The following is a 12,337-nucleotide window of genomic DNA, read 5'->3' on the forward strand; positions in this document are numbered from 1 at the left end:
ATGAAGGATTATTGCAAACACAGGTCTTTCAGGAAAGGTTTCACTTGCACACGAGTTGATAGTTACAAAGCTTCTTTTTTCAATGATGAAACACAAAAACAACATAATAGTCGTCAAGCGGGAATATATGTCTTACTTTCACTTGAAAATGTTGATCAAACCCATTTCAATTTTTATTGCAGGAAAATCTTGATTTTGAGAGTTCACATGAGATGGCTATGTGTTGTTCTGTTTTTTGGACAATTTTATTGCATCGCACAGCAACATCCCATTCAGTTGAATGAACAGTCGAATGTGCCAGGATTATTGGAACAAGCCAAGCTCCACAAATTAACATATTCAGATGAAAGCTTTTTGGATGGAAAGAGCAACTCATTATCATTATTTTCCATGAACTCTATCTGGTGCACAATAAATACAAGCATTAAATTGATGAATGCATCACTGGAAATCAGAAAAGGGGGTTTTATAACAAAAGAGCAAGAACACATTGTGCATCTGGAAGGAGAGTCATTGCTTGTGCTGAATGATTGCAAGATAACTTCTTCTGGGCACTCGCAAAAAAGCCCAATTTGCCACCTTGGCGGGAACATCCATTTGCGCAATATGTCGTTTTGCACCACCGATTACAAAGCATTTTCAAGACCTCCAGTTGTATGGTCGCCAAGGAATCATTCATCAGCTATGGGTAATGGGAATCTGATTGCGGAAAATTCTGCATTTTCGTGCTTTGAACTGAAACAAGGATCATTTTTGTACTCAGAAAGCATCTCTTCTGTTTTGCTCACACAATCGCTCTTCTTCAACATCTCGACTTCCTCAACAAACAGACATCCTATTTTTTGCACAGAAAGTGCCTCTTCATCGAAACTAAGCGGCTGTGTGTTTGACAATGTGGATGATGCGATCTATGGGGGAATTGTTGCTTCGATGAACAGCCAACAAACACAGCTTTTCACAACCAATTGCTCATTTGTGCAATGTTCACATTCTTCGAATGCTCGCAATGCATCAATTCATGCTGACATTTCAACTTCAACCTCTTTCATCTCAACAGATTTTGAGAGCTGCTCAGGAGAAAATGGTGGTGCAATAACAGCAGATAACAAGCCATCGCTTGCTCTTTGTATTGTTGATTGCACATTCAAGAATTGTTCTGGTTCATCCGAAGCTGGAGCAATATTTGCCAACAACATTATGTGCGTGAACATCAAGCAATCAAACTTCTCTGGTAATTCGGCTGGAGATAGAGGCACAACTGAATTTTTAAATGTCTCGACTGAATTCTATATTGGAGATTGCCAATTTAAATCAGGAAGAGCAACAAAGGTTAACCTAGCCTTTATTGTTACAACATATGTTGGAGCAACAAGCCGTGAATGCATCTGTCCCAATGAACACTCTGAAAATTGTGCAAATTCTTCAAGTTTTTTTTCAACAAATTTTGGAGGTTCATTATCAAAGCGAAAAGAAACATGGCATTCAAGGAATCAGAAAAGAAATGACGAAGAGGGAAGTTTGGTTGAGAGATGTTCATTTCAATATGGCTCGGTAGCAGGAGTTGGAGGCGTCGGATCGATTTAGCATTGTAAGAGCCCTTTTTTAATGAGAGAATGCGACTTCCAGCACAACAGAGCAAATGGTAGTTATGCTGGAGGAATCGAATTATATCTTTCGAAAGGTTTTTTCCTTCCAAGAATATGGTTGTCTTATTGCTATTTTAACAACAATTCTGTTGTTGGGGGAGTAGGAATTGACATTTTTTTTCATTGTTCTTCAGATTATGATGTTACTTCAGAATTGCTTTTCAATTGTTTCACATCAGAAAAATCTTCAATGAGCGTGAGCGATAGTACGAATAGTTTTTCTGATTGGATTGGTGAAACACTGATTGAAAGGTTTGTGAGCACATCTGGCTCAGACAATGAGAGTATGTGCGGAAAAAGTGAATCTGATGCCTGCCTGACAATTGGATATGCAACAAGCCAATTTGTGAACGGGATTGATTGCAGCATTTTGCTTATGGGAGAGAGATTTGAACAAGAGGATACAACAATTGAGGTGGGAGATAGGAGGGTTGAAATCAGAGGCAAGGGAAGGACAGCCACAACAATCAGCTCTCAACTTTTGGAGAATGGAAAAGAAGCGCTGTGCTTGGTGAGAGAAGGACGAATGTCAATGAAAAGTCTGGCTTTGGTGAGGGTGTGCGAAGAGGAGCACCATCAGATGCAAAGCATGATTGTGCTGAAAACAGAAACAGGAGTTGGGAGAATAGATTTGAGTGATGTGAGGATTAAGGGGAAAAAAGCAACAGAATTGTTGAGTTTCAGTGCTCCTCTTCTGAAGGCAGAAGGAGGAGAGATGAGTCTAAATAATGTGGAATGCACGTCGATTCGCTCTTCCGTTCCTCTTTTGTCTCTTTCAGGTGGAGGGTTGCTGGAGATGAAGCTGTGCAACATCAACAGCATCGAGTCAATCGGTGACTGTCCGAGTGTTGTTGATGGATTATCATCAAAGGGGATATTATCGTGTTCAGAGTGTGGTTTTGAAGGGTGTGCAGCAAGTGTTAGCAAATGGGGCGGATGCATGAAATTCGCTGTGGATGCAAATATTGAAGCGATTTTGCTGAATGGCACTTTGTTTGATGGATGCGAAGCATCGGCAGAGGCGGATGATGAAACAAAAAGTGGAAGAGGAGGTGGGATATATTTGGAAGTCACACTTGGATCAGGGATAAAAATGACAGAACTTCAGTTTTCTGGAAACAAGGCAACATATGGGCGAGATATCTATTTTGTGTGTGAGGATCTTCGGGTGAGTGCTACTCAAGTGTTGTTTCCGTTTTGGAGCTCGATTGAGAACAAAGAGAATTCGCTGTTCGGGAGCGATCACCAGGTGGCAAGGGGATGTGATGTTGATCTGTTTGTGTTTCTTTCAGGATTTTTGGGGAAAGAGGTGTATGTTGGGCAGAGCGGAGAGGATGCAGCATATTGTGGACATGCGCTGTATCCGTGCAAAACACTGAGTGAGAGCATGAAGCATTTGGACTCTGTTGAGGGAGACGGAAGAATTCTTGTGAATGAAAATCTGGAATGTGGGAAGCAGTTGAATGTCTCTGGCGTGATTGTGAAAGGGATTGAGTCTTCGGAAGCAGTTGGAATGGAGTTGAGCGAATCACTGGGTGGGAGTGAACTGGACGTACTGGTGAATGAAGTAGATGCAACATGGGAAAGCGTGGATTTGTTGTTTCCGAGCTCGTTCATTTCCCCAGAAGGAGTGGAGTCGCTGCTGAATTCACGAGATGGAGTGCTGAAGATGGATTCCTTATCATTTCTGAGCTTAGCACCTCAACAGAAAGTTGAGTTTTGTCTGATCAAGGCAGACGGTGGCAGTGTTGAAATGATGAGTGTGAAAGTGATTGGAAAGCAGGGAGTTTAATCATTTGCGAGCTCTCCGTTTGTGTGTTCATCGAGTGATGGAGGATGGAAAATGATTGGATGTATTGTGGAAAACGTGAAAGTTGAAGGAGGGAGCGTGCTGTGCATCTCTTATTCATCTTTGCAAGGAGAATGCAAGGTCTTGATGCAGAACTGCACGATCACTTCTGTTGAAAACACGAATGGTGAAGCATGTGTGCTGAGTGCAATGTCGAATGTCCAGACAACAATGACTATTGATCTGAATTCCGTGGTGTTTGAAGGATGCAAGTCCACAAAGTCGGAAAGGGGAGGGGGGCTGGGATTGAGCATGGGGAGTGGCAGCAGTCTGAACGTGGTGAATAATTCACAATGTGGAGGATGTGAATGCAGTTCAGAGAGTGGGAAAGGAGGGGGGGTGTATGTTGAATGCAAAAGCTATGGTGAGGATTACTTCTTTTCATCAGTTGGATTTGGAAACACAAACAAAGCGAAACAAGGGAAGAATGTGTTTGTGATGAGCGACAAGCTGAATTCGAGTGTAAGCATGCTGCACTTTGGAGAATGGATCTGTTCATGGAAGGATGAACAAAATGTGTTTGTTGGAAGTGATGAGCATTTTGGTGAGGGAGTGGATTTGACTCTGTTTTTGTTTGAGCATTTTGCACAAGTGATATGGGTATCATCAGAAAACGGATATGATGTGATTGGCTGTGGAGACAGCTTGGCTATGTGTGGAACAGTTGGGTTTGGGCTGGGAAGGCTATCAAGAGGTGAAGGCGAAGAGAGCCAGAAGTCGCTCACTCTGATGGATGAGAACTGGATGAAGGAAGAAATGGAGCTTGATGGTCATTTGATTGAATCGGGGTTGGAAAACACGAAGACGACACTTGTTGTGGGAGGTGAGATGAGTGGGAGCAGAGTTGAAGCTATACTTGTGAGTGGGAAAGCGAGGTTGAAGGTGCTGAGCATATCACTTGGAAGTGCTCTTTCCGAGAAGAAGAGTGTGCTATTTGCAGTGAATCAGCAGAAAAGTGAGTTGTGTGTTGAAGGATGTGATTTTGTGAAGCAGGATGGGGCATTGGGGATGAATTACAATCTGATTCGGCAGAGCTCAGGCAAAGTTGATATTATCGAATGTGTGATTGATGAATTAATGATGGGAGCTTCTGCTTTTGTGGTTTGTGATGGTTCGTCTAATTTTGGAATGAACAGGACAAAAGTGATGAGAGTGGAGTTTGAGGAAGGATGTGTTTTGGAGATTGTAGACGGAAGCGAACAGAATGGAGCAGACATGCTTGGAGTTGCAATCGAAGGGTGCACTTTCTCTTCTATTCAGCAGACAGGAGTGGAAGAAAAGAGAAAACCTTGCATTGTTGAGTCGCATGTGTTGAGGAGTGGGTATTCTTTCGTTGTGCTGAACAGCTCGTTTGAAGGATGTAGCTCTGCAGAAGAGAGAGAAGGAGGAGTGCTGCATTGTGGGTATGAGAGTGGGATGAAGTTTGAGATCAAAGACTCGAATGCAACATCGTGCAGCGCAGTGAAAGGAAAAGGAGGGTTTTTGTTCTTGGACTGTCGTGGGGAGGGAGAGCTTGGGTTTTTGCTGAACAACACGCTGTTCAGGAACAACATGGCTGTGAAGGGGAGAGATGTGTTTGTTGTGTGCCACTTGATAAGTGCACAGATCAATGAGCGGCAGTTTGAGTTCGGGATGGAGGAAGGGGTGTACAACAGGACGGATGCGCTGTATGGGAGAGACTCGACGCTGGGGGAGGAGGACGAGGATATCAACCTGATTGGATATGTGCTGTTTTACCGATCAGACACAGTTTATGTGTCATCCACAAAGTTTGATGAAACAAGGATGTGTGGGTCTGTGTCTGCACCGTGCCGAACAGTGGATGCTGGGAATGGGCATGTTCAGGGAGAGTATGACAGGAGGATATTTATTGAGGGATGCGTGCCGATTGAAGGGAGCATGCGAGCAGAGAATGTTGTGCTTCAGAGAAAAGGAAAAGGAGAAGGGATGATGCTGCTGAGGATAGGAGCAGAAGACGAGACAGAAAGTGTGATCAGTTGCAACGGAGATGTGACACTTCAAGGGTTGGGCGTTGTGTTTTCTGAGGAATCACTGATTGGCAAGCAGTCGAGCTTCCTGTTGTGCGAAGAGAATGGTGAATTATCTGTTGCCTCGTGTTCATTTGAGCGAACGAAAGTGAGTGAAGAGGGAAGTGGCAACAGATTGAGCATTCCATTTTCTCTTGTGAAATGTGTTGGTGGAAGTGTTTCAATGAGTTCTGTGACTGTTGAAGGATTGGCATTTGAGAAGTCTGTTCTTGTGTTTTCAGAGGGAACTGTTTTGAAAGTGCAGGGTTTGAGTTGCATTGGTGCTGCGCTTTGTGGGGGTTTTCTTGCATCAAGGGAATGCAAGATAGCTCTTGATAGCATCAATCTTTCGGGGATCGTTGCTGAAGCATCCATTTTTGAGATCCAAAGAATGAAAAGTGAGTTGGTATTTGAGAAAATAGTTATCAAAGATGTTGAGCTGAGGAACGGAAGTGTTGTTGACATGAATGAAGCAAAACACGAAAGAGAGCAAGAAGAGAAGAATGATGACCCAGTTTTTGTGATAAGCGTTTCTGAATTTGCGAACATCACATCGAGTCACTCAGAATCGGCAGTCATCAGGTGTGATGGATTCAGCGGAGCAATCAGATTTGCAAACTGCTCTGTGAAGGATAACAGAATGAGGAAGGAGAAGGGCGATGAGCTTTGTGTGTCATTCTGCAAAATGGTTGATTTGGATTTATGTCTTTTTGAAGGGCAAAAGGAAAATGTTGGGGAAGAGGAAATCGAACAGGCGACAAAGAGAGAGAAACTGTGCATGTGGAATGGATCACTTGTTGACGCGACAAACAGCACGATTTGCATGAAAAACTCGGATGTTGCGAATTCAGGGAAGGGGGGAATGTCCATTTGGGGTGGAGAGATTTCCATTGAAAAAAGTGAGTTTCGAAACAACAATGCAGAGGTGCCGGATTATGGGTCAGCTCGGAGGAACGTGCTGTGCACAGGAGCAGGGGAGCTGTACGTGGTGAGTCTGAAAGGAGGGGATGGAGTGCTGCCGAATGGATCGCTGTGGATTCTGAACGATGGGTGTGGTGTTGAAGGGATTGCAACAGAGAGAGAATCGCTGTTTTTCATCCCAGCTGTGGAAGAGGCGAGGAATGCAACAACATCCGATGGGAAGACAAGCATCACGCTGACTGGGAGACTTCTTCTTCCTTGCAATGTTTCGTTGCGGATGAGCTTCAGGAATGGAAGAGAAGAAGTGGTTGAGATTCATGGGATTGATGAAAGTGAAAGCGTGTCAGAGAATGAAATTATCGCAGTTGTTTCTTCATCTCAGATGGAATCAGTGGGAGAGAAGACAGAAATATCCGTGAGCATTCTGTTTGGAAATCCATCGTTTCCATCAAAAACCGAATCGTTCATATTGAAGAACAGAAGCGAGCCCAAGCAAAAAGATGATGAAAAATCTGTTGAAAGTGGAAAAGGAGTCAATTCATTGTGGATTATAATTGTCGTTTCTTGCATTGTATTTATCGTCTTGTTGTTGATAATTGTTGCTGTGACTATTAGGTGGAGAAAGCAAAAGAGAAGGACTGAAGAGTTGGAAGTGATTGTGAATGACACAGTGAAGAAGGATCCGAAGGCATTCGAGATGGTGACGATGGAGATGTCACCCGAGGAGCAGTGGCGGAGGGCTGAGAGGGAGGCAGAGAAGAAGAATGAGGAGAGGATCAAGAAGAGGGTGTATGAGACGAATATGGAGCATTCCGAGTCATCAGAGCACCTTCTGTCTGAGAGTGGCTCCACTGAATACATCTTGGGAAAAGACTCGGACAAGATCCCCGAATGGGTGCTGGAGAAGGTTGATGATGAGGAAGAGACAAGAAAGAGATCGCCTTCACCATCCATCTCATCCACTTCAACCACAGACACTTCAGACACTGAATCCACGTTTGTTCGGGGGGAGGATCTGTGTCCAACCACCTCATCCATGTCGAATCTGGTGGATGCTATGGCATGTTCATCGCCACATGAGAAGCTCATTGTGGACTTGAGGGATTCGCTGTTCATGCTGCTTCATGGAAGGAATGAGAAGAAAGAGATGGCGATAGGCACTCTGCAAGAGAGGGAGATGACAGCTGCACAGATCCTGTTCTGGGTGGCCAATCTCGCACTCCATTCATTTGACGAAATGAACAATCCTCTTTCATCTCTTGCCAACCTCAACCCTCACATTGTTCTCTTCTCAGAACACATGGTTATCTGCATTGCCCTCCACTCCGACTGCTCCTCAGACTCAGACACTTCATCCATCTCTTCTTCCACCTCGACAATTGTCACCTCTTCCTCTGATGTTTCTGTGAAGAGCGAGAGATTCTCAAAATCACCACCACCTTCGTCGGCCTTTGAGGATGAGGATGACTTCAAAAAAGAGTGTCTGCGGTGGAAGGCACCAGAGCTGCTGATCAACAAGAAGATGGGAGCGACAAAGGAATCAGTGGCATTCTCCATTGGCATGATGCTGTGGGAGTGTCTGACACTGGACATTCCGTTTGGCGAGTATGAGGCAGTAATAGCTGGAGACAAAATTACGAAAGGTGAGAGGCCCAGCTGTGATGCAATTCAACGCTCCAAGCATTTGCCAGCAATTGTTTCGTGTACTTCTGGGAATTCTGGTGATAGGCCCACGTTATTTGATCTGAAGCGTCACTTTATAAAGTGCTTCCCAGCAAATGCAGTGCTGATCACAATTTCAGATGCCATTATTGATGAAGAAGAATCAGACGATAAACAAATTGCAAGCGGAAACAATGAAAATACTGTACAATCAGATAATTGAAACAGGTTGATTTTGTAATTGCACATTTCTGGAATGACACAGTGTTTTCAAAAAGACAAAAGAATAGCATGTGCATTTATTTCAACGATTCAACGAATAATTAATAAGATTAGCCATGGCTGGAAGTTGTTTTTCAATAAGATTGAAATCATTTTGTTCATATTGAAAGATGGTTTTTCAACAGAGAATAACATCAAAAATCAGAAAGTACTCCATGATTGTTGGCAAAAGTGGTATTATTCCCCAATCGTTGAAAAGATGTGATTACTTCTTGTTGAATATGTTCCTTTTTTTGTTTGCTCAGTGAAAATGGCATTTGTTTGCTTTTTGCCAAGGAAACATCGGATATATCCAGGCTTTGCTCGGGCTAGTGTTTAAAATACAAATTCTCAAAAGTTCTGTTGTTTTCGATACACATTCCAAAACTGCTTATCTTTATTTCTCAAGAGAGTCAAAATTAAATTTGGCATTTCTTGCTCAGTCACTTCACATTAAACTCAATTCCAACAAAATAATAAGCGAAGTTCTCAATGTTTTCAAAGCAATGCTTCTTCCGTCTGTTCAACAGTCCAGATTCTTGAATGAAAATTCAATTTGTCGAAGAAAAAATGAGTTTTTGAATAATTGAAAAGAAAATGAACTACAAGAACAAGAAAGTGCACCAAAAAGCATATTTGCAAGTGCATAACATCTCAACACCCAAAGCAGGTTGACACAAAACAACAAGAAATTGCATTGCCTGTGGTTGTATGCTAACGCTGCTATGGTTATGAGGCATCAGCGTTCAAGCAAGCTGAAAGAAGACATCGTACTTCGAAACCCAGATACTCATAAATGTCAAACGGCATCACAAGCACAAAAACATATAAAAGATGAAAAGAAAAAAGGAAAATTTTAATGAAAAATTAAAAAATTAAGAATGCAGGACAGAAATGAAAGAATGGAAAAATTCGAATAAGAAAGAAAGAAAGAAAGAAACCAAAAATGTGAAACTCACCCATATCCACTTTGACACTTTTTTTCATTTTATTTTTTTTCATTTTTTCATTTTTCATTTTGGTACATGATTCGATTATATTGTACTGTTATTTGGTTTCTTTTTTTGCCTATTCGCTTTTAAAATGTCGACGGCAGCCTTTTTTTCGAAGAAGAGGATGATGGTAACCGTTTTTTAGAAGAAGATGCTGAAGAAAGCCTGTTATGTGGAGAAGATGACGGAGGAAACCTGTCTGCAGCAGAAGAAGATCCACGAAAAATCCTTTCAAAAAAAGGAGGGGTTGTAACAACGGTGGTGGAAGTTAATGAGACTAACTCGCAAGAAGATTTCGAAGTTGTTCCAAAAAATGGCTTAACTAGCATAGGAGGTGAAGACGTAGTGGTAGAAGAAGAATATGCAATAACCTGGTTTTTGTAAGTTGTAGTGTAGCCATGAAAGAGTTTGGTAATATAAGAAGTAGTCGAACATGAAGATGAAGAAGAAAATGATATCACCTCTTCGTTTGAAATTGAAGTACTTGTTCGAAAAAGCTTAGAAAGAAAAGAAGGCGGAGGAGTTGAAGTTGAAGAAGAAAATGACAACAACTCAGAAGAGGTGGGAGAAGAAGAAGAAGTAGAAGAAGAATGCATGTTAAAAGGATTACAAAGAAAAGAAGAAGAATCAGAAGAATCTGTATACGATGATGTATATATATCAGAAATTTCCGTGGAAGAAGGTGATGTTCCAAATAAAAGCCGAGAAAGAAAAGACGGAGTATAAACAGTAGAAGAAGAAGAAATTGACAGTAAATCGTAAGTAGTCGTTGAAGTTTCTTGAGGAGGAGCAACTAATGCTGTTGACATTGATGGATATTCTGTTTCATCACCATCACCACGAACAAATTTCAAAACGACGCAAGCAAGAATAAAAGAACATTCAAAGGCTAAGAGGATAAAAAAGCAGCGCTTACAATCAAAACTTGATACAGACTGGAAATCCATCGTGTCATTCGTCTCCTTATAATTGTTCTTCCTGTTCCTGGTATCCTCTTTCATATAGTAAGAAGAAGAAGATCTATTAGAATTGCGAGATGAAAAGGAATCAAAATATGGAGAATCATAGTATCGAGAAGAAGAAGAAGATGATGACGACGACGACGATGGAGAATCATAGTATCGAGAAGAAGAAGATGAAGAAGATGATGATGATGAGTGGGAAGAAGAAGAAGAAGAATAGGGATGAGAAGGATGGCAAGCAGAGGTAGAAGAAGAAGAGTGGGAAGAAGAAGAAGGATAAGAAGATGGGTTTGAATATGAAGAAGTACAGTGATGAGAAGAAGATGAGGATGATGACGGATAAGAAGAACGACAAAATGAGGAAGGAGCAGAGGGATTAGAAGACAAGGTAGATGAAGAAGAATCATAAGAGGAGTCAGAATATGAAGAATCATAGCGTCGAGAAGAAGAAAGAGAAGAAGAGGGATAGGAAGGGCGACAAACAGAAGAAGAAGAGGAGGAGGAGGATGTTGAAGAAGAAGATGAACGCAACATAGTTGGCACAGGATACGCAGAGGTTGGTGACGAAATGGAAGTTGATTTTCCAATTTGTGAAGGAACTCTCTCTTCAATCTTAACATGGCGCTTTTTCGTATCCCTTATCGAATCTTCTGTGTGATCGTCTCTTTGTTTAATTTGTGAATAATCTCTGCATTTCTGCCTGTCTTCATTTGTGTCTTTAAAGCTGTTTTCAGCACTACGATGAGTTAGTCTATGAATTTCCTGTTCTGTCTCGTATCGCCTTGGAAGCTTCGATGCCACACTTGGATATGAAAGCACCTTGAGCAAGTCTATTCCGCTGTCTGTTTCGTGGCGCAGCAGCACCATTGTGAGTAACATAATTTCTTTGTCGATTGAATCATGGAAGTGATTTTTCACTAACCTCAATGCACCATTCTGTAAAAACTCATTCAGATCAGCTGATGAAAAAGAACGGAGCATGCACAATTCAAAGAGCACTATACCAAGTTGCCTGAGATCGGTCGCTGAGTCTGAAAACGCTTGAACTGCCGATGGAGATGAACTCGAAGAGGAAGCAGATGCTCGTCTCAATGTCAATGATGGCTTCGTGATTCGAAATTCTCCTGAGTATTTATATAAAAAAATATTTTTTATTTTCAGATTTTTATGAATCTTAAAAAAATAAAAGCTCAATGGCATGCCAAGTTTCACGTGACCATCAGGTGTCAGAAGAATGTTGTTCAAGAGAATGTTTCCGTGCTTCAAACCCACCTTGAAATATTCAAAAAGCCCCAGCAAAAGTTCAGTTATGATAGTCCACAATTCCTTTTTTAAAAGAAAAAATATATAAAAAATTCATTTTTTTTTTTTTTTTTTGGATATTATCATTCAGTGAAAACAGACTTAATCTTGTTAACGAATACAAAATGCAAACATTGTTAGAATAATATTTCCAGTGTTTTTTTCTTTTCTCAATATCATCTTTCAGGTTAGTTCCTTCACAGTACTCAAAAAAAATGTGCAAGTCATTATCATTATTGTAATTTGCTTCAACAATGGTTTCTGTATACGGACTTTTGATTGCTTTCGCTTTTGAAAGTTTCAAGCCCATATGTTCATTTGTCAAATAAAAGTTGTCTTCAAAATTGTAACGCTTCAAAATATTCTTTTCTCCATTTCCTTTCGATACCATGTACACTCTGCACTCCTTATTAATATTCAATAACTTCATGTGTACATCTTTTCAAAAAAACAATAAACAAATAAAATTCACAGTTGACCCAAATTTAACAACATCGCGCAAACAAAAACAACAAACATTTATCAAATATACTTTGCTCTTTTTTCTCTTCAGCTTTCAATTTCGCCATCAAAACTATTTCAAATCCGCAAAAATAATATTCAACAAAAATATGAAGATCAATTTGCATATAAAAAAATTAAAGATATCTCACACTTCTCAAAACGAAATAATGGTTAAAAAATTTCAAACAGATTTTTATTCAAAATTGAAGGT

The 12,337-nt window shown here is 41.0% G+C and overlaps 4 protein-coding genes across 4 annotated transcripts; 3 read left to right on the forward strand and 1 right to left on the reverse strand.

The window, feature by feature from the left end:
- Positions 1-1,584, forward strand: MONOS_2097 (uncharacterized protein; the record flags this gene model as incomplete). Its single annotated transcript, XM_067871994.1, has 1 exon — positions 1-1,584. One exon carries the CDS (start codon positions 1-3, stop codon positions 1,582-1,584), a length of 1,584 nt encoding a protein of 527 aa, XP_067724557.1.
- Positions 1,585-1,836: 252 nt separating this feature from the next.
- On the forward strand, positions 1,837-3,438 carry MONOS_2096 (uncharacterized protein; the record flags this gene model as incomplete). The annotated part of the gene is made up of 1 exon (XM_067871993.1): positions 1,837-3,438. One exon carries the CDS (start codon positions 1,837-1,839, stop codon positions 3,436-3,438), a length of 1,602 nt encoding a protein of 533 aa, XP_067724558.1.
- Positions 3,439-3,489: 51 nt separating this feature from the next.
- MONOS_2095 (uncharacterized protein) lies at positions 3,490-8,328 on the forward strand (the record flags this gene model as incomplete). Its single annotated transcript, XM_067871992.1, has 1 exon — positions 3,490-8,328. One exon carries the CDS (start codon positions 3,490-3,492, stop codon positions 8,326-8,328), a length of 4,839 nt encoding a protein of 1,612 aa, XP_067724559.1.
- A 1,022-nt stretch (positions 8,329-9,350) lies between these two features.
- On the reverse strand, positions 9,351-11,492 carry MONOS_2094 (uncharacterized protein). The gene has a single exon (XM_067871991.1). It carries the CDS (start codon positions 11,299-11,301, stop codon positions 9,445-9,447), a length of 1,857 nt encoding a protein of 618 aa, XP_067724560.1. The 5' UTR covers positions 11,302-11,492; the 3' UTR covers positions 9,351-9,444.
- Positions 11,493-12,337: the final 845 nt, after the last annotated feature.

The sequence above is a fragment of the Monocercomonoides exilis genome, assembly GCF_001643675.1.
Source record: "Monocercomonoides exilis strain PA203 chromosome Unknown scaffold32-1190040, whole genome shotgun sequence".
Lineage (NCBI taxonomy): Eukaryota > Preaxostyla > Oxymonadida > Polymastigidae > Monocercomonoides > Monocercomonoides exilis.

What these genes read in the sequence shown, in the direction of transcription:
- MONOS_2094 (XM_067871991.1), bottom strand. Translation starts at nt 11,301, where the DNA reads ATGCTCCGTTCTTTTTCATCAGCTGATCTGAATGAGTTTTTACAGAAT.